Source organism: Pelecanus crispus, chromosome Z (assembly GCF_030463565.1).
Source record: "Pelecanus crispus isolate bPelCri1 chromosome Z, bPelCri1.pri, whole genome shotgun sequence".
Taxonomy (NCBI): Eukaryota; Metazoa; Chordata; class Aves; order Pelecaniformes; family Pelecanidae; genus Pelecanus; species Pelecanus crispus.
In genome coordinates this window covers 52,196,077-52,224,024 of record NC_134676.1, presented here as the reverse complement: position 1 = coordinate 52,224,024, position 27,948 = coordinate 52,196,077, and the positions used below count along the sequence as shown (strand labels likewise).

The 27,948-nt window shown below is 37.3% G+C and overlaps 1 protein-coding gene across 2 annotated transcripts in view; it reads right to left on the bottom strand.

Annotated features, from left to right (window-relative positions):
• The window catches only part of FBN2 (fibrillin 2), a 179,733-nt gene that overhangs the window by 44,975 nt on the left and 106,810 nt on the right, over positions 1-27,948 (bottom strand). For both annotated transcript variants that reach the window (XM_075727080.1, XM_075727081.1), the window contains exons 21-34: positions 25,392-25,529; positions 24,099-24,149; positions 23,492-23,617; positions 20,233-20,460; positions 17,569-17,694; positions 15,063-15,191; positions 12,853-12,978; positions 12,011-12,136; positions 10,962-11,084; positions 10,720-10,845; positions 6,602-6,727; positions 5,410-5,532; positions 3,830-3,952; positions 1,939-2,064 (exon numbers count right to left, since the gene is read on the bottom strand). In XM_075727080.1, the coding sequence (XP_075583195.1) occupies positions 1,939-2,064; positions 3,830-3,952; positions 5,410-5,532; positions 6,602-6,727; positions 10,720-10,845; positions 10,962-11,084; positions 12,011-12,136; positions 12,853-12,978; positions 15,063-15,191; positions 17,569-17,694; positions 20,233-20,460; positions 23,492-23,617; positions 24,099-24,149; positions 25,392-25,529 (1,797 nt within the window). The remainder of the gene's footprint in view (positions 1-1,938; positions 2,065-3,829; positions 3,953-5,409; positions 5,533-6,601; positions 6,728-10,719; positions 10,846-10,961; positions 11,085-12,010; positions 12,137-12,852; positions 12,979-15,062; positions 15,192-17,568; positions 17,695-20,232; positions 20,461-23,491; positions 23,618-24,098; positions 24,150-25,391; positions 25,530-27,948) is intronic.

Here is a 27,948-nt window from a genome sequence, read left to right as displayed (position 1 = left end):
CTGTCTGATAGCAAGACTTTTAAGTTGCCAAAATAAAGCAGCTGTACAGAAAGCTAATGCAACTCTTAGCATGTACTAGTGAGCTATTTTTAGCAGAGACAGGAAAGTGGAAAGTATTAATACTGTTTTACAATGCACAGCTAAATCTTCAATTGAAATTCTGTGTACAGTACTCTGTTCAAGAATGATGAACTAAAATTGGACGAAGTGTAATAAAGGGATATTAAAATGATTAAAGTAATGAAATACCTGTTTTGAACTTGGCTTGCTTGCCTTAGCCAAAGCTTGAGAAGTGATATAATGCCTCTTTATAGGAACATATGAGAAGGGATAACTTTTGAGGTGGGGAGACAGACAACTTTTTAAGGGAAAATGAAATTTAAGATAAATGCCTAATATCCAACAGTCCTGAGTAAATTTAAACTGGAAATTAAAGGAAGGTTTCTAAGTACCTTGGAGTACAGCCATGGAATGACCTCCAAATCAGGTCATGAACATAACGTGTTCAGATGAAGCTTTATAGAGTTATGGAAAAGACTGTATCATTGAGAAGCTAATGTACTGACATCTCAAGGAATTTCTAAAAAAACTGGAAGAATTATTTGTATTACAATTATTGTACTAAATCCAGGCTTTGGATTTTGTCCCTTGATTGCAGAAATCAGCCAAGGAATCGCCTTATCATAGGACAAATTAATATATCAACTTAAAAAAAAAAAAAGATAATTTCTTCTAAGTATTCAGCACCCAGATCTTTTAGTTTCTCCAACAGCACAATTTAATCTACGGAATGCTTTCAGAACTCTGTTGGAATCACAGTAATATGTCAACATACAAAGCATTTTTCCAAAATTCTTCAGTTTATTTTTCAGAGCATCGTTGTGGACCAGTTGAAAAGCAAAATGTTGGTGACCCACTGTCCCAAGTATTAGAATCATAGTTTTTTCAAAACATTGATTGGCTGCTACCTACTTGGGGATTTTATTAGAACATTGGCATGACTATAATATGACTAACTGAGCTGCACTGAGAAATTCAGTAAAGATGATTGACAATACTTGGTAACTATTAACAGATCTGACTGAAACAGTCGCGTAGCTAACTTTTCAGAAGCATCTGCAATTTTTCTACTGCTAGAAGTCTGATTCATACATGTATACCTGAATGTTCAAACATGCCAAGTTATGGACTGAATTTTAGAGGCTACATTTTTTTTAATCTGTTTTTAATGTCTCATCAAGTATTATGATTTCCTAAGGTGTTATAAGGTTTCCACCATTAAATATGAAATAAGTTAAAAAGCTTTGTAGCACCAGCTAAAAAGACTTTATCTAATATACACTTCTCTTACACTAAACGAACAAAAAAAACTGACGTAAGAACACAACAGGGAATAGAAGCTGAATTGGACTAGGAAGATAATAGTTCCTTTTGCACTTCAGATCATCCGGTACAATATTGAGAGTGAAAGGGTGATGATAAAAAACCTCCAGTATGCATTTTAAGGAGTGTTACAAATTTGTCAAATACAGCAGTGATTTGCCTACTCCAATTTTCCTGAAAACATTTATTTTAAAATGAGGTCTGCAGTTTGTGTCTCCTATGTAAACACACTAAATAAAACAGTGATGAAGGATTTTCCACACATGATTCACTAGTGACAACAAGAAGAGAAATAATTAAAAAAAAATAGTTACTGAGCCAAACCTCTACTCTGGGATTTTTGGACCAAGGCCAGGAAAACTTCATAAAAAGATGAAAGCCACCTTCAGCATAATTCACATTGCAAAATAATCCTTGCTTGAAGAAATTACTTGTATGTGAAGCATGTGCTGAATATTCTGCTTCCATTTTGAGTTCCTTCCAGCACTTTTTGTTGTTTGCTTTATAGCAGCCAATCCAAACTCAGAAAACAGACTTGAAGTACCAGTGGCTTACCTTGGCATGACTTGCTGTCCAAAGCAGGAGAGAATCCCATCTCACACTCGCAACGGTAGGCACCAGGGACATTCAAACACTGTCCATTTTCACACAGATTAACATTTTCTGCACACTCATCAACATCTGTGGGAGACAGAACATTTCTTTGAAACTACATGTTTCACTAGCGAAATACAAATAATATTATCCTGACGTTCAAAATAATAATGCTGTTGAGTATTGTTGATATAAAACAAAACATTTACACCTGAAGAAGCAGTAAATTGAAAGAATGCAGAAAAGCAAACATAATGTCATTTCCAAAATTATTCTGTTTACCCTGCCATGATTCCTTACTCTTTGTTTTTCATTAAAAGATTTAATTTTTTTTTTTTTAAATAATGCAGGATTTTCAGATTCAGTGCTATTAACTTTGACAAATAAGTTCAATACATTGCTTACAGAGCCAAACCTTTGTCTCCTGGTATATATTGCTATGTTACTTTGACATAAAAGACAGCTAAAAGGAAAATTTTCTTCAGTGAATCATATGCAGAAAATTACTTTCATATGCATTTGAGAAAATATTGTTTGAGGACTATGAACATTACAACTACCATTTGCACACTACTGGGGATTCTTCAAGTATGCCCCAAAAGAGATTTTTTTTTTTGTAAGAGCTATAAAAGAGCAGAATGACAAAGGAAAGCATTCACTATTGCAGTCATCACAAGAACCCATAATTTTGTCAGATATACTTATGATTGTTCAAAAAATTTTTCAATATACCTTCTTCATTTTATTAGTCAATCCCTAGTATACCGTCTGATTTTAAAAAAACCAGAACATCTGAAATGTAGTGTGTTAATAACATGGATGAAAGTTCTTGTTCATTAACCACAAACTTGAAACACATAAACAAATAATATTTGAAGATCCTTATTCTGAAACAAAAAAAACCCCGACACTTACAATAATAATCAGAAGACTATCTTGTTAAGGTGTAAATTAATTTTGGTTTAAAATTAGCTAGATAGCTACTAATGAATGCATTTACATTAGTTTCTAGGTATTTTACTATCATTAGGATGCATTCCTTCAAACCTTCAAATTTGCTGACCACATACAGGACATGTTGGAAGCCAAGAGCAGAGATATTCTTGCATCTCCACTCTATAAATGATAAAAAACACAGTAACTCAATACCTGGCCATTAATGTTTAATATAAAATCTTTACACTTTATATAATCCTTTACACATCAGTTTATTTTGAATCACTTGCTGTGTGCTAAACAACATTCATTCTTAATAGTGAGCATGTACCAACAAATTTAAATGCAGACATCATGGGCAATATTTTTCAACTGCATTTTGTTTTTCTTTTTAAAAAGTTCTATGTTAACGATTAAATCCTGTTCAACTAACATAGTGAGGGGAAAACTGATGATGCCTTCCCTGCCAGAGACAGACCTGGCCTACAAGACAGGAACCATGACAGAGAGCTGGTGTTTTGGGTTCTTGATTAGAGAGCCCCCTGTTGCTCCAAGCAGCACAGGCACATTCAAAAAAATTGGCATGAAGAGGAAGAAGAGGAAGAGGAGGGGGAAGCAGAAAAGGAGGAGGGGGAAGCAGAGAAGGAGGAGGGGGAAGCAGAGAAGGAGGAGGGGGAGGCAGAGAGGAACTTCACCCAACAAATGGGCCCAGTAGGACTGATTTGGCACACAAATTAAAAGAACAATCAGTTGCTTTTTTAGCATTTCTGCAGTAAATGGGAAGAATCCTGATCTTAAGACATTTTTACATAAGTCTTTTACATAAGCCTTGCACTTTGGGCTTACATTTAATTTGCAAAGCTTCCATACAAAAGAAACAATCAGTGACAAGTCAGCTTTCACAGAAACTTCTTACCAGAACAAGTAAATCCATCCCCAGTGAATCCCTCCGCACAGGCACAGCGGTATGACCCTGGGGTGTTCACACACTGAGCGTTCACGCTGCACTGGTGGGTCCCATTGGAACATTCATCAAGATCTGCCCATCAGGGGCAAAAGAGCGCGAGCAGTAACAGAGCAGTTAGTATACTTGGCTTACAATTAACTGTCAAGCTAACAAGCGCAACTGCAAAGATGATTTATGTCTCTATAAATATACCAAGTTCTCATTAGAAGATACAGCGTTGATCTTACAGTGATTTCATTTTAGTATTTCTTCCCTTAAATTAAAATGCATGGGATTGGGTAAAATGTTTCGAAGCAACAGACGGATTTCAGCTGACTCGTTACTTGAATGTTAATATCCTGTTAAAGAACTTGAATTCAAAATGAGTTAAAAAACCCAATAAACCAAAGAAATACAGTGAGGGGAAAATCTGCTATACACTTGGAGAGTCTTCTCAAGTCGTAGAAGAATGTGACAACAATGTAACCCCATGAAAGTTAATGCAAGCTTTCTTATTTACTTGGATGTCAACTTGGATTAAAAAAAAACCTAAAAAGAACAAGAACGAAGAAGAGACTTTCCTTCCCCTCAAGGACATGTTTGATGGGAATGGCCATATGCGTCCATGACATAGTCATGGAGTCACACTAGCTAGTGCTATGGGGTAGCCAGCACTCCTTTCTCATCCATCTGCAGAGTGGTATCCTGGAAGAACATCTATGCTCAGGAGCTATTCTAACTACAAGGATGCTGCCAGAAAAACTTTTTAAAGTTTTTGCCTTCAAATGCATCGTTTTATTTACTTAGTAGAACCTCACATATTTTTAATTAAATGATAATAATAAAGACCAGGGGGCCTTCCCCTTTTTCTCGGATATAGCTTAAAAAGCTTAGAAAATCTGGCCTGCAGTAAAATCTCATAATATGGTACTTTTTCCTTCACATATTACACCAATAAAGCCTAATTCTTAAATGAAGATCCTCTTCCATAGGTCCCAAAATGTTCTGAAAAAAAGTTAAATCTTTACACACCAAACTAAAAAATGAAGGCAAGGGGACATGATGCTACTCTAGCAGCCCATCAAAAGTAGAATCAAGTTTCCCATACCTCAAGCCCAATCCGCTTTATATTAAGGCCTATAGACTAGATATACTACAGGACATTTACAAAAAATGGTATTAAGTAACAGAAATAATATCTTACTAGCAGGAAATCACAAAACAAATTCAATTTTATTTTTGACTGATTTTTTAATTTATTTATTTTAGCAGTTGTATCTAAACTTTGTAAAATACATAGTTGTTTCGGAAAGATTTATACAGACAGGCTTCTGAGAAAAAAAACCATTTTTTTTCTCAGAAAACCAAACCCCTGAAACATAAGAATCTTGCATACCATCTCTCCACAGAATGCAGCAGACAGAAGAATAATACTTTATATCTAACGGAGTAATCACACAGTCATATGACATGTTTTCATTTAAAAAAATAAAGAAAAAAGAAAAAAGAAAAAATTAAGAATAGAAAAGGTTTATTTTCTGTATACTTACCAATACATTTAATGCCATTTCCAACCCATCCTTCTCTGCAACTACATTTAAAACTTCCTGGTACATTGTCACATAAGGCATGCATGTCACAGTTGTGAGCACCAATTTCGCATTCATCCACGTCTACAAGCACAAAATAAACTATAAGTATTTACATCAGGAGCGCTGGAATATTACAAATTACGTTTCTTTTACATGTTGCTTATTTCTACTCTGTAGGTTGGCAGTCCTTTAAAAAAAATGTTCAAGTCTACCAAGTAATTCAAGCAAGTTACTTAATATTATAGATTCATAAAAAATAGTGACAACTGTATTTTCAATTTGTGTTTTGTTTGTAAACATTACAAAATTAGTCTGCTTTCTTGCAACTGCTTTCCAGTTTGAAATTAAAGCTATTTTCCAGACATATTAAATGTGCTCATTTTATATATAGTCTAAAAATGGGATGAAACCTTTGGGTGCACAGGCACATTTCAGTTATAAAAATAATTCATCCAAGATTTTAGTAACTATAGAACAGATTCTTAAAGACCAAATTATAGGACAGATTCTGTCAGCTTTCCCAGGAGAATGATTTTGGATGAACTTAGCTTCCTGAACACAGTGGAGCCAGCTTGAAGACAAGGTACTACTTAACTATCACAGGAACATGTAGCGTTTGAAACTGACTGAGTATGTTTCTTTAAAATCTGTTAGCATGGGTTGAAGGATGGCATATACTTTCCCTTTTACATCATCACTTCTTTCGTTCTTTTCTTTTACTTTTTTTCCCTTTTGTCCTGTTCTTAGATAACAGGGTCATTTCCTGCAGCTTTAGTGGACAGATGAGTTCATACTGTAAGTATGTATGACATATGAGTACTGATAAAATCCTTCTAATACAAATGCAGCTGTGCACACCCCAGCTATGTTTCATACCACAGATATTCCCCCAATCTATACTGATAAAAGCTTTGCCTTTAAAATTACAGTTATGTAAGGGGCCTCTCATATCATATCGATACTAGGCAAGGAATGTACCTTTTCAAACTCTGGATACATGCTGACAAATGTGAAATACTTATTCATATATTTACCATTATGAACAGATACTAATCTCTCACTCGTGTGTGAAAACTGGTGCATTTATTTTACCTGAAAGCCAGCCAAGATATGTGCACACCACGACACCTATGCTGGAAATTTGCTTTACCTGTGCATCCAGTGGTTCCTTTCTTGACTGAATATCCCAGCTGACAATGACAAATGAAGGAACCTTTAGTGTTTTCACATTCCCCAAACATACAGATGTTGGAATTCAAATCACATTCATTCACATCTGTAAGTGCACATAAATTCATTACTAGTTGAACATTACTGTCATTTAACAGCATACTTCTGTCTTTTTTGAATACTTTCATTCATGTGAAAATATCAGAAGCATGGTCCACCCCTACAACATGTGGCATTTATTAATCTTCATCATAATATATTTCAGCCTTTCCATTCTGCATTCTTTTAATTCCCTAAAAACAAGTAAGGATGAATGTGTAGTCCAAATACCACAGTGTTTTCTAATTTGTTTAGAATACTAATTATTTGACTTATGAAGTCAACTACTTCTTGCAAGGATCACTTTAAAGGATTTTTTAAAAATATGTTCTTGATCATAATATAGCTATAATTGTCTTCCAAAGAAGAATTTATACAGTAAATTGATTGCTTTTCCTGTACTGGTATTACCTACAGGTTTCAATTTGCACATTTTTAACACTATTTAAAATTGAATAATGATACATACAGGTGTATTGATACCTCTGAATAGCATTTGTCAAAATTATAAAAAATAATAAAGTACACTCAATCAGTTTTTTTAATAAGAGTTCAACTTGGGAGAGACACTGAATCTTATGAAACAATGAAACTGGTATAAGAACAAACTAGAATTGGGCACCTGTCAAGTGGGTAACTGAGGAGTTTCATATGAGTATTCTGAGTCATACTGCAATGGGGCCATATGGCCCAAAAATTTTTAAAATACCTAGTCCAGTATTTCCATTTGTCCCTTGAAATGATATTAATTAACAGTATTATACTATGACATTAAAGAGAGTCACTGTACTGTGGATGAAAAGGTATTTCTGGTATTTGTGGTTGTCCTTTTGAGTGAAGTAAGATGACATGTAATGCAGCCAAAGCAGAGGCTCACAATACATATAAATTTAAAGTGTACTAATTGGGATATAATTAATATTAGCTTGCCTTAAACCCCAATACAAACATGCTAAAACAGTGTAACTAGCAATAGCGTGTAAGGATTGTGGCTATAGCCAGACACAGTTTTGCATAAGGACGTGAGCAAGGAGACTGCCAAAAGGACAAAGAAAGATGGGCGTAGCTGCATGTAGGACACATCAAAGTTGTAAAAGTTTCCAGACAAAGGACTGCAGATAGGCAGGAAGACCTCACAGGTACACCAGAAGAATGACTGGCAAGACAAGAAAACAAGCTAAGCCCTACAAGGAGTAGAAGGGACCCTCCTTTTTGTTAGAGGGGGCAACAGCATAAAAACATAAGCGGGGAAAATTGGAGAAGAAAGAAGATGGACCCACTTCAGTTCCAGCTCTTCTTGCAGACAAACGCTCAACCCTAATTGCCTTGACCTTTGTGACTAAGAAACACCAAGGGCTGGAAGCCAGTCAATGCAAACTACCCGTAACAGCTCTGTGGTATTGACACTTGCATATAATTTAGAATGTGACTGTTAAAAACTAACAGTTTTGTATGTGCAGTGATAATGATGAATATTGTGTAAGAACTGACCATTGGCCAATGTGTTATTAAATGGATTTAGTAAAATTTAGTTTTGTATTTTAAAACAGGGCTGATTTTGTCAGTCCCTATTTGTAAATACTCATTACAGCAACCTTTATTTATTTCCCTAGTATATTCAGTTGTCACACTATAAGGCAAAGGAAAGCTGCCATGCTCTAAGTCTCCTCAGGTGTAGGAGCTGCAGGCTTACCTCTATAGTTCTGCTTGCTGAGACACCCCTGTAACATAAGAATTGACCAGCTTCTACCAAAATATCACTGGAAAAGCCTGAACCATGAAGCGTATCAAATGCAGAAGTCTTAACACCACAAGGAAACTTCAAACTCCTTCTCTTAGTAGCTCATGACTATAAGTAGCTCTGGCACAGCCTTCCATTTGGGTTTTGGAGAATGCCTATGGATCATTGGCAGCTTTTTAGTACAGACCTATATCTATCACTCTGCTATGCCATTAGAAAATGTGTAGCTAAGAAATAATTTTTATTAACGATGCCAAGTGTGTATGTGTGTGTGGCGGGGCACATTCCTTGCTGACAAGAAAAAAAGCCCCTCTGATTGTGAAAGAAGCTGAAAGAAATTTCAAGACATTTCAAGCGAGGAAGAAAAATCAAAATGGCTATCAAAGCTGAGGTTAAGTAGGAACGAAAGAAGAGGTCAATAACCACTGTCTAATGGTGTTGCTGAAAGCCAGTTTGGGAAAGGGTAAAGAGCACAGACATTAAGAGCATGCCCTTGAGAATAAATGCTTCCAAAAGTTAGAGCTTTCTCTGGCACATACAAAGACACAAAGACACCAAAAAGGTAACATGCAAGGAGAAGTCAAGCTGTAGGTGTAGTGGGGAAAGACCCTTGCAGAAAGAACATGTGATTAGCTACAACCAGAAAAGTCTTCCCAAAACCATATTAAAGAAATAGTCACAAAGAAAAACAGGGCATCAGGACTGTAAATGTGCTCTTGTGCCAGACCCCCTCCCCAGACACCTCAACAATGTGACTGCTCAGCACTTGCTGCCTTGATGTGGACTGAAGTTTCAAGAGACAGGTAAGTTTGCTACTGATGTCTCCCGTGCATTGTATATATGATGAAAACTAAAAAACATTAAAACTCTAAAAAAACAATAGGAATAAAACGTTTCCTAAAGAAAATGTGGTTTGTACCTGAGCTGTGTTTTAGATTCTTACACTGCATGCTAAATCTTCAATATAAGTTTTCAACTTTAATACAGGACTTTAACATTATTCCAGAATTTGCCTCATTTGAAAGCTAAATAGTTTATAATTAAAGATCTGGTTAAAGACTTGTAGTTAAAACATAATCTTATTATGAATTACAACTATGTCAACTTTTTTACTTTATTCAAACAGCTCCAATTTTACACTAGTTAAATGGCAAAGATCATCTAATTTCACATTCTGCCAAATAAATACAAGATATTGCCAATTTTTCTGCTGAAAAAAACCAAATACTTTGTTGAAAGTAGTATTAGGTCCAGTAAGGAACTGTAGTTACCCCAAAGGCTTTTTGACAAGCTGGATGCTGCTGTTAGCAATGAAAGCAATTACATACATGGCAGAAATTCAGTGTCTCACTGTAGGTTTCTAACTTTAATATCAGATACTGTTTTGCTAGAAAAGAACACTTAAGAGCAGTTGTGTATAAAATGAAGTATTCCGATTTTACAGCTACTAACATGGCTAATACGAAAAAATTATTGACAAGATCAGTTCTGAACTTTCAAGTTGGTTGCACAAACATCCAGTATGTGTGCAAAACTGAAAACAAGAACCTTGAATAACATAAAAGGTGAAAAGAAAATCTTAAATTTAACTCTGACTATGGAAAAAAGGAGACAAAACAAGCTCAGGACAGCTTTGCTCAGCATTACGTATAACTAGTTTCTCCTCAGTGTGTGTGTCTGTGTAAGCGTGCACATGTGCAAAGTGAAGGTTTGTTCGAGAGATGCTCAGAAAATATAAAAAGATGTTACTAGTACAGCCAAAACCACCTTAAAATATGAAACATATGAAACCTTATATTAAACGTAAAAGGTAAGAATTTCATACAAACACCAAGATAAACTAAACAGGTTAGGTTAATTTGATGAAATAGTTTTATTTTAATTTCCTTTCTAATTACTCATGATAACGTTCTGTAGTTGAGGGAATAAATTAAAACATTTACAAGAGACAGAAAAAAATGCTGGGGCACTCAAATAATCTCTTCTCAATAGACATGTTTTAGAGGAATCATATCATTACCATTAAACCACTCCTATTTTTGGAACTATGTGATTTGATTCATCTTTATGGACTTTTCACATTTTTTTCTACCCTTCCTGATGTCTATAGTGATAGGGAAGAAAGATCTACCGGGTTTTTTTTTTTTTATAATATACATAGTTTCAATACCCACTTTCAAGGATTCAGCAGAACATCCTAAAACATTAGCTGCAGATTTTTTAGACTTGCATTAAATTTGGTGCACACAGCTACTTACCAATACAAGTTTTCATGTCCATGGAAGCCATAAATCCATCATAACAGAGACAGCGATATTCCCCTGGAATATTAGTACATTGCCCACCATCACAGATATCTGGATTGTTCTCACATTCATCAATATCTGGGGGAGGGGAAAAGGCAGATAATTCTGTCAGTCTGGTATGGATTGGCTACATGAATACCATGTTCATACTGGCTGAAAGATACGATGCTAGAACTTAAGACGTTAAAACCTACCTGCACATGTCCTGACATCTGGCATTAGAGCATAGCCGTCACTGCAGCTACATTCATAACTGCCTTCAGAGTTAGTGCAGTGGGTGTCACAGCCTCCATTCATAATCATACATTCATCAATATCTGGGGAAGCAAGATTAGTAGTAGTAAGTCTACTTTTATAAGGAAAAGTAATCTTCTCTTGCCGTTTTACTTAGCAGACGAAACAGTTTATTAGTGATATGATTCTGAATTTTATTCTCATTCTCCTCTCTTTGATTTATATTTTGTTCAGCTTTCTCCCTTTCAACTGCATTTTCATCTGTGGGAGCAAGTGGCTACTTTTAGTTGTTGCTTTTGTTCATATGTATTACTAAAGATGTAAAAAAAAAGTGCAAAACAACATGTGGAAAGAAAAGCCCTGTGAAACTTAGGTTTCATTAAAGCTCGAAATGTAGCAGCAATTTATATTTTTGGAAAAAAATAAACAAAACCAACAAATAAAAAAACCTCTCAATACCTGTGTGTATACCTCAATACATCACCAATGTGATGACAACTACATAATTCACTATTACTACTAGTATATACTATATACTATATATATAATTATATAATTTTATATATATAAATTTTTTATATATGTAATTATATCATTTATGTAATTATATATATAATATATATTACTACATAGTGAAGAAATGTATACAATAAGGAGAAAAAGGGAAAGAGAAAGTACCAATGTGTGGGGCTGTTCTTATTTGATCAAGAAATCAAGCAGTATTTTCTGGTTGTTAGCTCAAGCCTCTGATTTTAATGGATTAGTACCATAAGAGTATTTTTTCTGAAAGCATTCAGCAGAGTTCAGTACAGCAACAATCTTTTCATGCCGTCTTCACATTTCTAAGATAAAAGAAGGGCCCACAATAGTTCATGACATGCCTAATAGCAGATGAGAAGATGGCCCTGCTCAGTTTCAAAAGGAAGGTATGAAATTAAATAAAAACAAAGATGGATGAAACAATATATGCTGAAGCACAAATACATAGGTGAAGGTGTACAACACTTGCCTCTGCAGCCTTGTCTGTCAGGAGTGGCCTGGTACCCAGAGTTACAGGAACACTGGTATGTTCCAACCATGTTCACACACTTGCCATTTCTGCAGAGATTGTCACTTAACGAGCACTCATTTACATCTGGAAAAAAGTAATTCATATCAATTACTTGTTACTCAGAATGCAGACTCCAACTGCTCAAATGCCAGAGAAAGAGGGTGAGAGGTAATATTTTAAACTGGTGGCTTTCAAGCTTTTTCAGTTTCTTTCTTGTTCTTAGCATGTTCCAGTTCAATGTATGGAGCTCTGAACAGTATGCTTAAGCCAGTGTCCAAAGGTTTATCTTTTTCGTTTCTGGTCTGTGAGCATTAACTGCACAGTCGGCTGGTGTAAATCAACTCTTGAAGCAACTATGCATCAAACGCAGAAACCAAAGAGATAATATGTATTATGTTTTTGCATTTTTTTTACCTTTTTGGTGAATCGTGCAAAAAGGAGAACTGCATTTCAGTAAGGAGCAATATTTTTTTGTGACTGTAGGAATGAAGTTCACTGTGTGCTTGAATGTATTTTACTTGAAAGTTGCCAACATGAGTGGTACAGTCCTTTGAGTTGCTAAGTAATCCCTAAGATGCCTGGGAAAATACTCCTTTTTGAGGTCAACAGCATTAAGGGCACTGAAGATTTTACAGGATCTGTTACAAGGTTTTAATTTGAAGATACTCATATAAAGGAGGAGGATAATTTGTATAAGATATCCCCAGGACCCCATCCTTGCCAGAGACAAGAAGTTTTCATAGTACAAATGACCACTTTTCTTAGAAAGCTGAAGACTACTATTCTGAGTTGAAACTCACCTATGCATTCCTCACGTGATGGTGACAGCTCATGTCCCAAAGGACAGTCACACTGAAAACTTCCTTCAGTGTTCACACATGTGCCACCTCTACACAGCAGAGGGTTGCGTTCACATTCATCAATATCTGTGAAGAAACCATTATAAACAAATATAAAATCATTACTAAGGGGCAACAAAAAGAAAAGCAATTCTCAGTGTCTGTAACTGACAAAATCTGGAGGTCACAATTATAAGGACTGTTTCATTGAAGCAGTACTGCTCCTTTCCTCATACTGCATAGCAAGGCAAACAAAGAACTATACATTATTAACTCTAAAAATGGGTATTTTTCCCCTGAAGAAAGCCAGAAATTCATCATTCAAAATTAAGTATTCTAGGAGACAGAGGACACAAGAAAAGATGGCAACCATCCAAACAGTTGCTATTTAGAACAATGTATTAATGTGATGAAATTTTTAAAAAAGTGCTTGTTAATGCAGAAACCCATTTATGTATGCATTCAAATTGTTGTCTATGGATGCCGTTAATGGGAATGTGTATGTAAACTTTTAACTAAATGGCTGTTCAGTTTGATGACTCCTGCATATGTTGTGGCTGAGAAATACGCTTGCTACAACTTACAATGGCAAACTGAACATTTGACTCACAAATCTGATAAAACCAGCTAACACTGTAGATGTGGCTAAAAAGCTATCCATGAAACTAGAGACTTCTATTCAGATAGGCAGACTAGCATTACCTTTCATTAGCCTGAGAATTTAGCCAAGACATCATTGGGTTTTGCAGGTTATTCACACGAGGGGAGAAACTGCCTGATGATAGAAAACAACATCTCTTTTGCTATACTCCTGCTTGGATAGTGCTTGGAGATCTAAAACGTTTTCATTGAACACTATGCCTTCCGTTTCTTAGTTTCCTGCAAAAGGCCCTCAAGAAGTAATTTCTCTTCTTATCTCCTCTCTCTTTATCTTCTCTCTCCTTATTTGACATCTTGCTTCCCTGCCTGTGTCTTACAGATAACACATCTCCACCATACAGTACTGATTCTCTGCATTTGTACTCTGTCTCTCATGAAGGCTATTCAGCTTCCACAGTTTAGCTTCTCTGTTTTATCATCTGTGATTCAGCCAATGATTTTTTGCTGACTTTTGGAGTCTAAAAGCATCACAATTTGGAGGAAATCAAGTAAGTGTGACAGGAGGCCTGCATGGCCTCCTGGCACACATGGTCCTGTGACCATTTATTTGAGTTCAGATACGAACTCAAAAGCTCCTGACAAAACTCAAACACAAAAAGGAAGCATAAAATAGGCAAAAGCAGGAACAGGTGATGCAGGAGAAATACAGAGGCACTGACTGAGTGTGCCGGGATGGGGTTAGGAAAGCCAAAGCCACCAGGATTTGACCCTGGCAAGGGATGTGAAGGGTGTAACAGCTGCAGCAAAAAGAAGAGGGGAAATGGGGGAAGGGAACTGCTGACAAAGGACATAGAAAAGACCCATCAGTGCTGAGATCGAGCTGGCCGATGTCCTTTTGAAGTCCCCTCTGATCATCCTTGAAAGGTCACGGAAATTAGGTAAGGATTTTTAGGGTGGGAGGAGAGGAAATGTCAATCCAATCTTCAAGAAGGGCAAGGAGGAGGACCAATTTAGCCTCATCAAGATGAAAATCTCATACTTTTCATTTTCATTATCTATTCCATAATGTATTTCATGATACTAACTCCATGATACTAACTCAAGATTTTTTCAGGTGGCTAGTAACTTTTGGTGTCTCCATATCTATTCTTACAACTTTAGACAGATTAGAGATGTCATTTTTCAGGAAATGCTCTCAGAATTTCTTGAGTCCTAGAAGAATCAAGGAAAAGTGAATCACACTACTTTTGAAACTCCCGCCTTCTATTCCGAACTTTGCCAAATGTTTTGATACCTCATTAGCCATTTTTAAACTATGCGAATTAATAGTTGCTGCCATTCTAAAATATCTACACAGAAATGTGTAAAAGTAATTGACAAAAACAACAAGCAAAACTATATGCATAGTTCAGTTACCTGTCCTATAAACTGTATATCTGTCTCATTTGTTTGAGAAGTCACAATAATTATACATATGAAGTGTTCTGTAGAGCAGAGCTAGTATAGTACAGAGTACAGTCAGGCTTTGTACAGTAAATGGACAGACTCCAGGTCATTCTGGCAACACTTACCCATACAGTTCTTCATCATCATAAATCCACTTTCGTAACCATCAAAGCACTCACACTCAAAGCTTCCAGGAGTGTTGACACAAGTACCACTTCCACACAAGTCTGGGGAGATCCGGCACTCATCAATGTCTATTTTATAGAGGTAGAAAAATCAGAGTTTAAGGTTATCCTGCTTTTCACAGAAGTGAACAATTGGCCTTTATAAATTAACTCTACAGAAATCATACCTAGTATATAAATCAACAGATAAAAACAAAATTAATTTAATATTTAAAGGAATATCTGATTATGTGAAACAGTCTGTGGAAGATTCATAATGCAATGCCTTCAGAGGTCTCAACTATAAATTAAACTATGTAACAACTAGGCTTCCATTAAGTATAATTTAAGGTTAGATTTCTAAGGAAATTACTAACTGTAACAAATTCTGAGTTGTTATTATTACAGATTTACCAACTGACTCCATGACTACAATGCCATTGATATTAAATTGCTTATTGTGAAGACATTTATCCAGTAATAGCATTATAAGCTTACATATACCCTTTCTGTTAGGAATTAATGTAGCTCCTTTAAAAGTTAGATTTACAGTTCACTGGTTATCTTATTAGTTAAGTTTGAATGAAACTTACTGTGGAAAACTATAGCAGGTTTGTAGAAGGTAAAAAGAAAAGAGAAGGAAGAGCTTGTTGTAAGACACATTGGTAGTGAAGGAGGAGGCTAAAGAGGAATTTGTAATACAGATATGATGCAGTGAAATAGGTCGGTGTTGAAGGAGAGGACTGGAAAGAACTGGATAGACTGTTATTTACTATCTCCTCACATCTTTGCAGACTTCTCTCTTCCTTACTCTACTGCCCATGCAGTGTTTTTGCGGTCAACTAGGGTTCAATGCCTTTGTCTCATGTTCTCCACTATACCCTCTACCTTCAGCTTTTTTCACTACTGTGTCTTAATTTTTACATATTAAGAAATCATGAACTCTTTACAGGGAATAAAAATAACAGAATATTTGAAACAATGAAGACATTATTCCAGGATAGGGCATAGGATTGGTTCTGTCATCCAAGAAGTCCAGGGAGCAAGGAATCAGAGAAGAGCATCAACATGTCTGCAGTAAGTTTGTGAGCTGGGCAGTAGACTCATTTGTGTAAGCAGTTGAGGAAAACTAGGCAAGTATAAGCTTTAAGCTTAACTAAAGAAACTGCTAAGGATTTAAAACAGTTCTTTTTTCACCACATAAAAGAGTCTCTTTTGTCTGTGTGCCACTCCCCATGGCCAGGTTTCTGCCAGGTGAAGATAGTTCAGTCCTCACACACAGCTGTGTGGAGGTGTCAGATGGTAACCCATGTGGTGTGCCTGGTGTGTTACAGGGTATCTGGCCTCTGCATGCTTTATAAAACATTTTGTTGCTAATTTAAAACAAAACAAAAAAAAGTCTTCTGTTTAATAAAACCTGGTTCTCTACAGCTGCCCAGTGGAACATTTTCATCAGAACAAACTTTCAATGGAAAACAGAACCAAAACCAGCTTTTGCAGGGAGAAGTTTTCTGACCTATTCTTGTTAGGTTAGAAATAAAGTTTGCTAAATGCATTTCTCATCAATGCAATCACTATAAAAACAAGGAAATCACCAGTTAGGGCAACATTAACGTCCAGACCAACCTCAGTTAACATGCCTTACCACCCACGCTTCATATTACTCAGACTCACTCATAGATGCCTGTGTGGTATAACAAAACCTCCTTCATTTTCAGCACATAGCCACCCACCAAGCAGGCATCCACGTTTCCTTAACCAGAAAACTATCAAGCTTATCTTCTGTTTCAGTTTTTCCAGGCAGTAAATAACAAAATACTAAACTTTTAAATTAAATGCATGTCTCTTCTTGAGGTAACGTTGCAGTCATGTCAGAATTGCAGAGGGTACTCTGTGTGTGCTTGGCTATGAAATCTAAATGAAAATTGATTTGCAGTAGTCTCTAAAGTCATTTGGTAATACAATGACCAGAGAGTAAGGAATATAAATTACGTTAATCTGTGTGTTAAAACATTGAACTTGGCTTCGCTGGTGATCCTTATTGATTTTTCAGGTTGTACCAATAGAGCATGACCTGAGCATGTTTAACACCAATTTTAAAAATTCCTAATGTATATGTACAAGAAGAATGTTACATTGTTACATTTCTTAAAGAATCACTTTCTGAAAGGGAAACTTAAGACAGTTGGCCATTCTGCTCAAAGATTAAGCTCTTAGAAACTGAAGGAAATGAATGACATTAAGTTTCCAGATCACCAATCTATGCAACAAGCGCAAGTTCCTTTAAAATGCCCCAGAGACGTGGTAGATTCCCCATCACTGGATGTTTTCAAGATGGACAGAATGGCAGGTAATCTCATCTAGGCTCCCTTTCCCACAAAAGGTTGAAGCAGATGATCTTTTGAGGTCCCTTTCAACCTGGACTATTCTATGATTCTAGGAAAAACTGGGAAAATACAAGACTTACCTGTACAGTTTCTTTCCTCCATATCTAAAGTAAACCCACTGTTACACCTACATTTGAAACTTCCAATTGTGTTTCTGCATTTACCATTCATGCACATACCAGGGAACACTTTACATTCATTGATATCTATGAAATAAAAACAAAAGAGCATTCTTAAGCACAAATATATATAAAAAATTAATGGGAATTTCCTATTCCTTCTTACCAGTTGTGTTGGGCATAAGAGGCAGGGTTTGGGTTGCAGAGGAGTGGAAGAATGGCCTCCTCCTACACAGGTTAGGAGGATGGAAAAATGAAATGGAGGAGGCAAGCAGGAGGGGACATTGTTGGAGACATAACTGGAGATGCACTCTTCAAACGCAAAACTCCATGTCCGAGGAGGAACACCTGAGGGACTGCCACCCTGGAGGACCTATGTCAGGGCAGAGACACCCCTGAGGGACCGCAGCCTGTGGAAGACCCACACCAGGGCAGGGACAGCCCTGAGGGACTGCAGCTCTGGGTGACCCATGCCAGGGCAGGGACGCGCCTGAGGGACTGTGGCCTACAAGTGACCCAAGCAGGGGCAGGAACACCCTGAGGTACAGTGGCCCACGGAGCGTGCATGCTGGGGCAGAGACACCTCCGAGGGATTGTGACCCACATGCAAATCCTGCTGCGGTAGGGAGATCCCTGAGGGACCATGACCTGTGGGTGATCCATGCTGCAGCAGGGACACCCCCCCAGGGACATGTACATGAGTGACCCACATTGGGGCTGGGACATCCTGAAGGAGCATGGGATGTGGACAACATGCTGGAGCAGGAACACCCTTGAGGGCCTCTGTCCCATGGAGGAGCCCATGCCATGGAACAGGAAATGAGTAAGAAGGAAAGAGGAGCAAAAGAAAAGACTAAGCAACAAGGGGTGACAAAGAGAAACCATTGCAGTGTCCCCAAGGCTCTGTGCTGCCAACTGCCTCATCCATGGGACTAGGGGGGCTGGACACCAAGAAGGGTGGAAGGGAGGTGCTGGGCTGAAGATGAGCCTGGGGGTAGCGGGGACAAGATGTTTCCCTACCTGTTGAATTCTTTATGCTTTCTTCGCCTCTCAATACCCAAACCAGTAATTGAAAGTTTATATTAATCAGCAATCAACCAAATTCAGTGAAATTACAAGAGCTGAGACTCGTTTACCCATGATGCCAATACGTGTATTGTGCTCCATTTTGCTTTCTGACACAATGAATATTCATGGTGTTCCTGAGCCAGCTTGTAAGAGATGTAACTATTACCTGGTTAATTGTTTTTTTTTTTTTTTAAATTGAGATTGCCAGAGTGATATTTGGAGCTCATTTTAGAAAAGGGTAGCTTTTCTTTTGTAGAGTACCAAATGAAAAGTTTCACCTCTTCTAAATGTGTTTTGCTGGACACCTGGATAACACAGTCTGTTAAAGGATCTTGCATAGGACAAAAAGGGTTTTTCATGTGTCAGCCTCTCTCATAGGCACACCCCCAACAGCATTTAGGAACTTGAATGAGCTTTTCTTACACTCTTATAATATAATTTGCTGGATGAATGTTCTTACCCGAGAATCATCTTTGATGAAACAAACTTCTATCTCCCATGTATTAGTGTGAATGGAATAAAAGTGTGGTCCAAATACAAAACCAGAAACAAGAAGCAAAACCTTAAAAAATCTTGGAGTGGGCAAGATTTTATTATTAATTAATTAAGAATTTATTATTTCTAATTAAATAAATTTCAATAAACAATTACATTATTATTAAATTCCTTTTGTTTAGTAAATCACCACTGAATATTCAGAGCTTTGCCTGAGAATAGTAACTCCTGAAAATCAGAGCTTACTTATGGTGAAACAGAGGTCCAATCTGTTAAAGTTTTCTCAAGCAACTCAACATACTTCAAGACAAATGCTTCAGAATACATCCTTTTAAAAATAAATAAAACACTAAACCACTTCTGGATCACGTCAGCTTCTGCACACATTTGCAGTTTTTCTTCTCAGATCTCAGTCACCTAAAATATCTCAGATGTAGTTTCTGAACACTTTCCAACCTCTTCAGTTTTGTTTTTGCCCTACAGGAGAGGAAGCTAGTAAAAACTGGACAAAAGGCTCTCATTTACTTCTTCATCACCGCAGCTCCTCGTTATCATGGCCCTCATAATTTTAATGCAACAGACACCCTTCCCTTTTAATCACTTACTAATTCTGCAAACCACAGGAAGAACCCATCCTTCTTCAGCCTCTCTTTCAGAAAACCCTAGCCAAATTTTAGTAATATTTCATGTTTACATCTTAAGTCCTTGACTTTATGGAACTTCACCTGACCCTCAGTTCACTCTTTGCAAAGCATTACCTTAAAACAGGTGAACATTTTCTGTTATTCTCATAATTCTCGTAATTTTTCTTCCCTGCCTTCAGTCCTGTCATAGTCATTTCCTTTTTCTCCTTACCAAATTCAAACTTTGCACCTTTTCCTTTTAGGCTCCTGTAACACTCTTGAGCACCATGCAAGCAGGGAGTTTCTCACCTGTAAGGTCAGCTCTTTCAGGCAAACATCTTTATAACATCTCTCATCTCAAGTACATAACAAACATAGACACAAATCCTGGCATTTCACCCAGATGTACCTATAATTAGATCCAAGAAGGAACCCTTACCTTTATAAAATGGTCTGCCAGTTAGAATATCTCCCCTGTTGGAAAAGCCAGGACCTCTGGGGCACAGAGCCTCATATTCCTTGGTGCCAGGCTTAGGACACTCCTCACAGTCGGAGCCCCAGGCAGCCCCCACAGCACAGCAGCAGGCATCCATACGAAACTTGCCAGGCACAGACTGAATGCACTCATCTTCATCCCATTTCAGGTAGCATTGCTCCATGCGAATATCTGCTCATTTTACAACAACAAATAGGCATTTTACCCTTTGCTAAAGATTTTTGTTTTTCAGAAGCACCTATTTCTGAGGCACAAGTACTTGCGAGGCTTAGTTTCTGGGAGGAAGACTTCTGCTCAAGACTCTACACTTCTGCACAATGTTCAACCATTTGAAGTTGCTAATACTGCACTATAGTTAACTTTCTGGATCTCTGCTGTACCACTTAAAAGTACAAGCATTTCTTTTGTTGTCTCCCAATATCAAGACATTACTCTGACATGGTTGTGGTTTTAGGTTTCTATGTGTATTTGATAGGACAGAGACATGTATTTCTTTACTGTATCAGGTATTCTCATTTACAAATTGACCTGCATTCATGGCAAAAAAAAATCTTCCTAACTATGTTTATAGTATTATATTAATTTAATAATACAAGGAATACAGAAAAAAAAAATTGCTGGCCATTGTTAGGCTTACTTTAACACCAGTTAGCAGGGGAAAACAATATGGCTTCCAGAAAAATTAATTATTGGCATATTCAAGTGTCCCATTTGCAGAAAAGCAGGTCAACCAAAAGATAGATCAACCAAGTGTGCAGGCAAAATCTGTACTTGCATACCCAACTTTCAGGAAAAGTACCACACACTGGTCTGTACACAGAAAAAATCAGCTTTGCTATATCTCACATACAGTAAAAAATAACAATACTAACCCATTTGAAAGCATCAGTACATTCTACACTTTTCACCTATTTGTATTTCAGTAAAGAAAAATAATTTAAATTTTTTAGAAAATAAATTAGTATTTGTCAAAATATAAAATTGGTATAAAAACCGGGTTGTTAAGTCTCTACATGCTGATTTCTACAACACAGGAGAATTTCTATGCCCAAATTCCAAAAATCTGGCAAATAATACCAATAATGGGAAATAGACAGTATCAAGTACAGCAGTGCTAGAGAAGATGTCTGTGATAATATACAGAAATTTATTGGTAGCTTAATGCTCTCCAGAAAAAGAGAGTTATTTCCAGTGTGTAAGGAACATCACAAGGACACACTGTGTCTGATAAATTAACTTCTGGACATATTCTAGAGCCTCCTGGCATGAATGAAATGGACTGGAGGTCAAGCCGTATTTTCAGGATAAATATAAGCATTAATGTTTCATGTGATATACTGGACTGGAAATTAGGCTTTAGCAAACCTAAGAGTACTCTTAAATGCTTAGGGCAAAAAGCTTTGGAGAAGATGCAAGATCTAAAAATAACACAGATGAGCTGCTGAACTGTTTTCCATACGAGCCTTTCAAAGCTGTGCAGATTTATAATATAAATTTACCCTATGCAGTCTAAAGTTAAACAATTTAGAAGCAAGTATACAAAATGGAAATTGTTCAAAGAATACTCATGGTTTCCTGTAAACTATACCACATCAGATCATATTTATTTTCATTTCCAGAGATTCAGAAAACATACTGCTAATAAATACTTGTTTGCACTAAAATCACTGTAGTGGATCCTGTAGGAATTAAACATATTTCAGAAATACAAGACATAATGCACAGTGCTTGTGTAGCACAGGAGAAGGCACAGATCTTGTAATGTAAAAGATCATTTTGTCATTAAAATAAGAAAAGGGAACATGGCTTTGAGGGTAAAGGAATCCTGTGTCTTGCTTGAAAATGGCTCCTTTGTTCCAACTTTTTATTATATCTATAAACCACAATTAAATTCACACCTATCCTTATCAAATTTCTCACTGAGAAATAGTACAGGGTTGATGGCCACAGGTGCCAGTGACTGGCAACAGAATTACTAAGTTTGGGGGGGTTGGGGTAGAATATCCAGTAAAACCTAACATGCAAAACTGTGTATGATATGCATAAAACATAATGCATATGTGCATCTGGGCAGACTTGGGTTTGACTTGTTTCTTTTTTCTGAGACATTTATATTGATTGTACACAACTGCTTCATTTCAAAATTCTGTTTATTTTATTAAGTATCTCTAGAATTACACTCATAGTCACATTAAAATACCCCACAACCTGGTAACTGTTTGTATCGGCTATTGGTAAGACATAGTGCAATTAAAGCAGAAGTGTTTGCTTAAATGTGAGTCTGCTTGAGGAAAGAGAACACTGTTGAAATATGAAAATAAAGGTTAGAGTAGGAAAATCCTTGACATGAAGCAAGGGCTGAAAAATTTTTTTTCCCCCTGCTGCACTGTTTTCTTAAAATAAATCAATGCTGTCAGTAATCATATTTTTACAGTTCTCAGAACTGGTAAGAAAAATTAATATGAATTCCAGAGTCTATTCTGAACATCCAGTGCCCTGACTTTATCTTTTTTCATCTCTGACCATTGATTTATGAAGATGCAGATAACTACACTAACTACACTTGCTACAGGATACTTATGTTTTCTTAAACTTACACAGGGGTTCAGTATTTTTTATACCTGAAGTCTTTCCTACAGAACTCGTATATCATCTCGGACATTATGTTTTATCAGCAGAAGATACTAACCAGTACAACACAGATAAAAACTTATTTTTATCTATACTCATTTTGATTACTCTCAGACAGACCAATTTGCACCAACATATTCGTGCTACAAGGTAGCATCTAAGTTTCACAAAATGACTGGACAGCAATAAAGAAGAGCACTGTTCACACTGCATTTTAGGCTGCTGGCTGACCAGCTGACTGCTTATCATCTAGCTCCCAGCGACTCACACATTTCTGTTCGTGAACAAGGGTCAGAGTAAGGGCAGCACTCTAGCAAAACCTGTTGATTGCACTATGGGCAAAACAAGTCTTAACACAAACATTTATATTCCCCCACGGGATTAACAGCTCTTCCCTGAACTGGCACAGGCATTTGATATCCAAGCAGGCATCAGCTAAAATGGACGCTTAACAAACGGCTTTCGAAGGAATTCAGAAACAAACCAAACGTCCTTTCATACCCCTTTGAGAATAATTTTGGACAACTGCTGGACACAGCTAAAAAGGTGGCGGAGTTGAGTGCGCTCTTACCTAAACACACTCGCCCTGTTCCATCCAGTGTCAGTCCTTCAGGGCACTCGCAGTGAAATGAGCCTCTGCTGTTAACGCACCGTCCGTTGGGACAAACCCCCGGGAAGACATCACACTCATTTACATCTGTTGGGGAAACAAAGAGTTGAGTTACATGCTAACTCGAAGGAGAGAGCTACAGCTTTATTGAGAATCTAAGCTACACTAAAGAAAGCCAGAGGCTTTCATCCACACTGTATTAGGGTCTAAACACTGTTCTGAGCAAACATCTGGCTCAGTCTCAAGGGACGATCTTCAAGTCATAGGACACTAAGATGCCACATTCTCTTCTCAAAGACAAGATGATTGATAGGGCTGAGAGAATGGAAAACCTAAAGGGATTCAATGTATTTTGAAGGAGCAGTTCTATTCTCTTTGTATCGTTTTGATATTCTCCAACAAAATGGTGTAACATAATACTTCCCAGCAGTCAGTAACTGTTTGTGAAGGCATTCATCTAAGGTCAATATGATTATGCCTGACAAAAACAAAAACATAATAAATCCCCTTTTATCTCATTTTCAAAGGCAAAAAAAGTGACATGTTGAGTAAGAAGCAAAAACTTCACCTTCACAGGTAACACCTTTCACTCTGGCAAATCCTCTTGAGCAAGCTGTGTCTGGAATCAAGTCAGAAAGACATATCACTGCTTTAGAATAAGACAAATATAGGAGTAAATAATTTAAAAATATATGTATCTTTGGAATTCTGTAATAATTTGACTGTATAAGGTGGTGAGTGCTAGAGCCTCAACCAAGTACTGACTCATACATGTTACTTAAAACAAGTGAATAGTTGAGGAAATGAAATCTTAGACAATTACTTTCTCATGTGCTTTCCTTAATGGGGCCCAGAATGCTCAGCATCTAATCATACCAATCTCTGCACTCAGATGTAGCTGAAAGGTAAATTTCCTGTAAAGTTGCCTGCAGATTTAAAGCTTTAGTGATGCCAGTTATCACTAAAGGCTTTTTTCCACTGCAGTTTAATAAAGGATCTGAGCAATGAAATTATTTTAGAATATGCATGTAAAACGTAGCATGATGTAGTGATATGAAAGCTTGCTGAAATTTAGCTAGTTACAGAATAGGAAATTAAATAGCCAAATGTACGCAGTCTGAACTAATTAGCTCTCTAGATTGATTAGTTTTCATTAGTTTTACCAATCTAACCTGACCATGCTGCTTCCTGGAGTCCAAAGTAATATCTTTGCTTCATGCTGCACTGCACAGTTAAGAGCTCTGTTGGATGTTGTTTGCACCATGCTTGTTAGATGGGATACATGTGCCCACAGTTATTGTTCCAATTAAAAATGAAAGGCTAAAATGTCCTGACACTGTTTCAGCTGCAAGTGGCATTATTCAAACCTTATGGGGAGAATGCGGCACAGCATTTTTCCCACAAACTAGAGCACACATTTAGAATTCCTGCTTCCAACTTCTAGACCTGGCCCTGTAATTTAGTAGTACTACTATTCTGCAATCAATAATTGTACATAAACTATGTGTCTGAAAACAGCTGGAAAAAGTGTTAACAGTCTACAACATAAAAAGCCCTCAAGACTTTCAACAGATATTTCACTTTATCATTGTAGTCCTTACTTCCCTACCCCAATGCACAGTTCCTGTGGAGACGAAACATATGCAATTATTAAAAGATTTAGTCACATATTATTTCCTGGTAACTTCAAAGTTATTAGAATGATCTCTGATGGCAGAGGTTACAAGTGATGCTAAAGACAACTTCATTTCATAGGTTTTTTGTTTTGTCTGTTTGTTTGTTTTCTATACAGAAAATGATGAGAATCTGTCTAGTGGTACTTCCTCTCCTCTCCCAAAAGATGCAGGATACGACAGCATACCTAATTCACATCGCTCACATGGGCTGCCCCAAGCTGCTCCTAAGGTAGCACAGCATTCAGATTTCAGTGTAGCACCATTGATGTTGATTTCACAGCGACTGTCTTGGACGTTAAGCCAGCAAGTCCCCTTCAGGCTATCTGCAGTGGAATAGAAAACAATATGTAATTTTCACAGCAAAAAGAGCTGGCACGCCATGTTCATGCCACCAGTAGACAGAGTACCAAGGGAGTGCAGGCTCTCTTTTAAAAGAAAACCATCCATCAGAGTATTTTGTACACATTTTGGTTTAGAAGTGGTGGAAAGGAATAGCACTATCATTAAAAGTGTGCAATAGAGCACACTGCTCGAGGCATTTTACAGGTCACACAGCTAGGAGAGGTCCTCCAGATACTACTGTGGGTTTATTTATGTATTTTATCTAGTGACTAATCAGTCTAAAATGCACAAGTTACGACAAAAGCAGAGATCACAAGCTGGCACTCCCCCTTCCAGCTGACTGCCTGAACCACTGGGTTATGAAATCCAGGTGCTCTCGCCTCTTTCACTCAGTGAACCTTCAATGTTGTCAGGAAGGAAAAAAAGATAAAAACGTGGGGGATAGGGGTCTGATATATTCTTTTAGGGGTCTGGTTCTGCTGGTGCCTTAGCTATGCTTTGAACATGCCTGTTACGTTACACACCACTCTCTGCTCTTGAGAGGCTCAGCCCCAGCACACCCAGTTCCTGAATCACAAATTGGATTGCCAGGCTGGGAACCGGGACCAGCTCAGGGCAAACCCATTCCAGTAAGTCCCCAGCCATGTCAGGCAGCACCTCCTGACTGCTGCCCAGGCTAGACAGCCACTGAGCAGAGGGAAGATTTTGATCCACAACTGTTGTCTCTGCTGCCTGAACTCCTCTGAAACTCTCTTTTAGGCACCCAAATCTTCAAGTCTTAAAATCTACACTTTCACTGCCCAAGCCATTTTTTAAAAAGTTCAGTTAGATCCTAAATCACTCAAATACTTTAAAAGTTGTACCTACAGCACCTTTGCTCAGTGCCTTTACAATGTGGCACTCAAATGGTATAAAACTTCTTGAAGCAGACAACAACCTTTGTGATCAGATAGCAAAAGCAGTCTGTAAAGATCTAACCCAGATTGGGAGGTCAGCCTAGGTAGAGTTTAAATGAATGTGCACATTCAGAGTTCAAAGCTAAGCAAGTGGCCCAGATGAATTTAATGAGCTGACTAATGAAAGAGGAATAGGATTTGGCTTTAAGATTTATGTATATTATACAGACAAAAAGCCAAACCATCTATTAGGTACTGTTGGTCAGTATTAGTAATACCTCATGTTTAGGAACAATGTGCTTAAGACAGAATCATTCCAGCTTATTTTTTTCAAACAACTTCAACTTTTCCACAAAATTGTCATGTTATAAAATTATGTAGCCCACAGAGAGCACAACCCTTCTTTGGCTAAAGTAACAGGAAAAAAATTGGCCCAAGAATGTTACTGGAATCAGCCCTAGAAACTGGGCATTGTACTTCATTAACAGGTAACTGTAAAACAGTTGTATTATTTACGTTAATGCTTGTCTCAAACATGTGGGGCAGAACACCTAAACAAGTGCACAAACCAACGAGGGGTACAGGAGAGTGGAAAAGGCATCTTTTCCACACCTTGATCAGCCTTTAGGTAACAGACGTGGGTTAACATAACAAGACCAAAGACGAAACCTGGACAGTCATTAGCTGGGTCACCTCTTAACCAGTCATGGGATGGGCATGTCCCTGGTCATCAGATGTCCCAAATTCTGGGACCAACATGGGGAGAAGGAATATAGGTTCTTCAGCTTCTCTTTTACGCCACATCTAGCTTGCTGCCCATATGATGATGATTCTGTTTTGTGTCATCAAAATGTACATGCTTCCATTGCTTGATTTGCTAGAAGTTTCTTGAGCTCAGTATTATTTCTTTTTAGTAGCCAACTTTACAGGATGGAAAAATTAAACTATTATCTCAAAAAATTTTTAAACTATACAAATTAGCAGGTGACTTCCCTCACACTAGCTGCATCTACATTATCCTGCCAAAGTCTGCTTGTCTTATCTTTTTCAGGCTGTGAGTTAATTTCCTTTATTTTACATAATCTCTCTTTTCCAAATGACATCTACAACTGGCAGTCACTGTGACTTTTGCTTTGGTGAAAAAGTTACTATCCAGCATCAAAGCATTCTTTCTTTGCTTGCAACTCTTTGATTCTGACTTGAAAAAGAATATATGCATGCTACAGGCAGATGGCAGCCTACTTACTGTGCACTGGGTGAATTCTAGAAATCTTGACTAAAACATGCATAAAAAGCATATATTAAGTATGCATTTCAAAAAGCATAAATGGCAGTATCCCTACTGTATGAGCAATTCCCAAAATAGCAATGCAACACTTGTGCCACCAACAGATGTATTACAAAAACAATTCCACTTTTTTCCTCTAAGCATGCAGCCTCAATATTGCAAACACTGTCAGTGTGCAAGCAAAATAAATGCAAAGTATGTCAACATTTGTGCTGA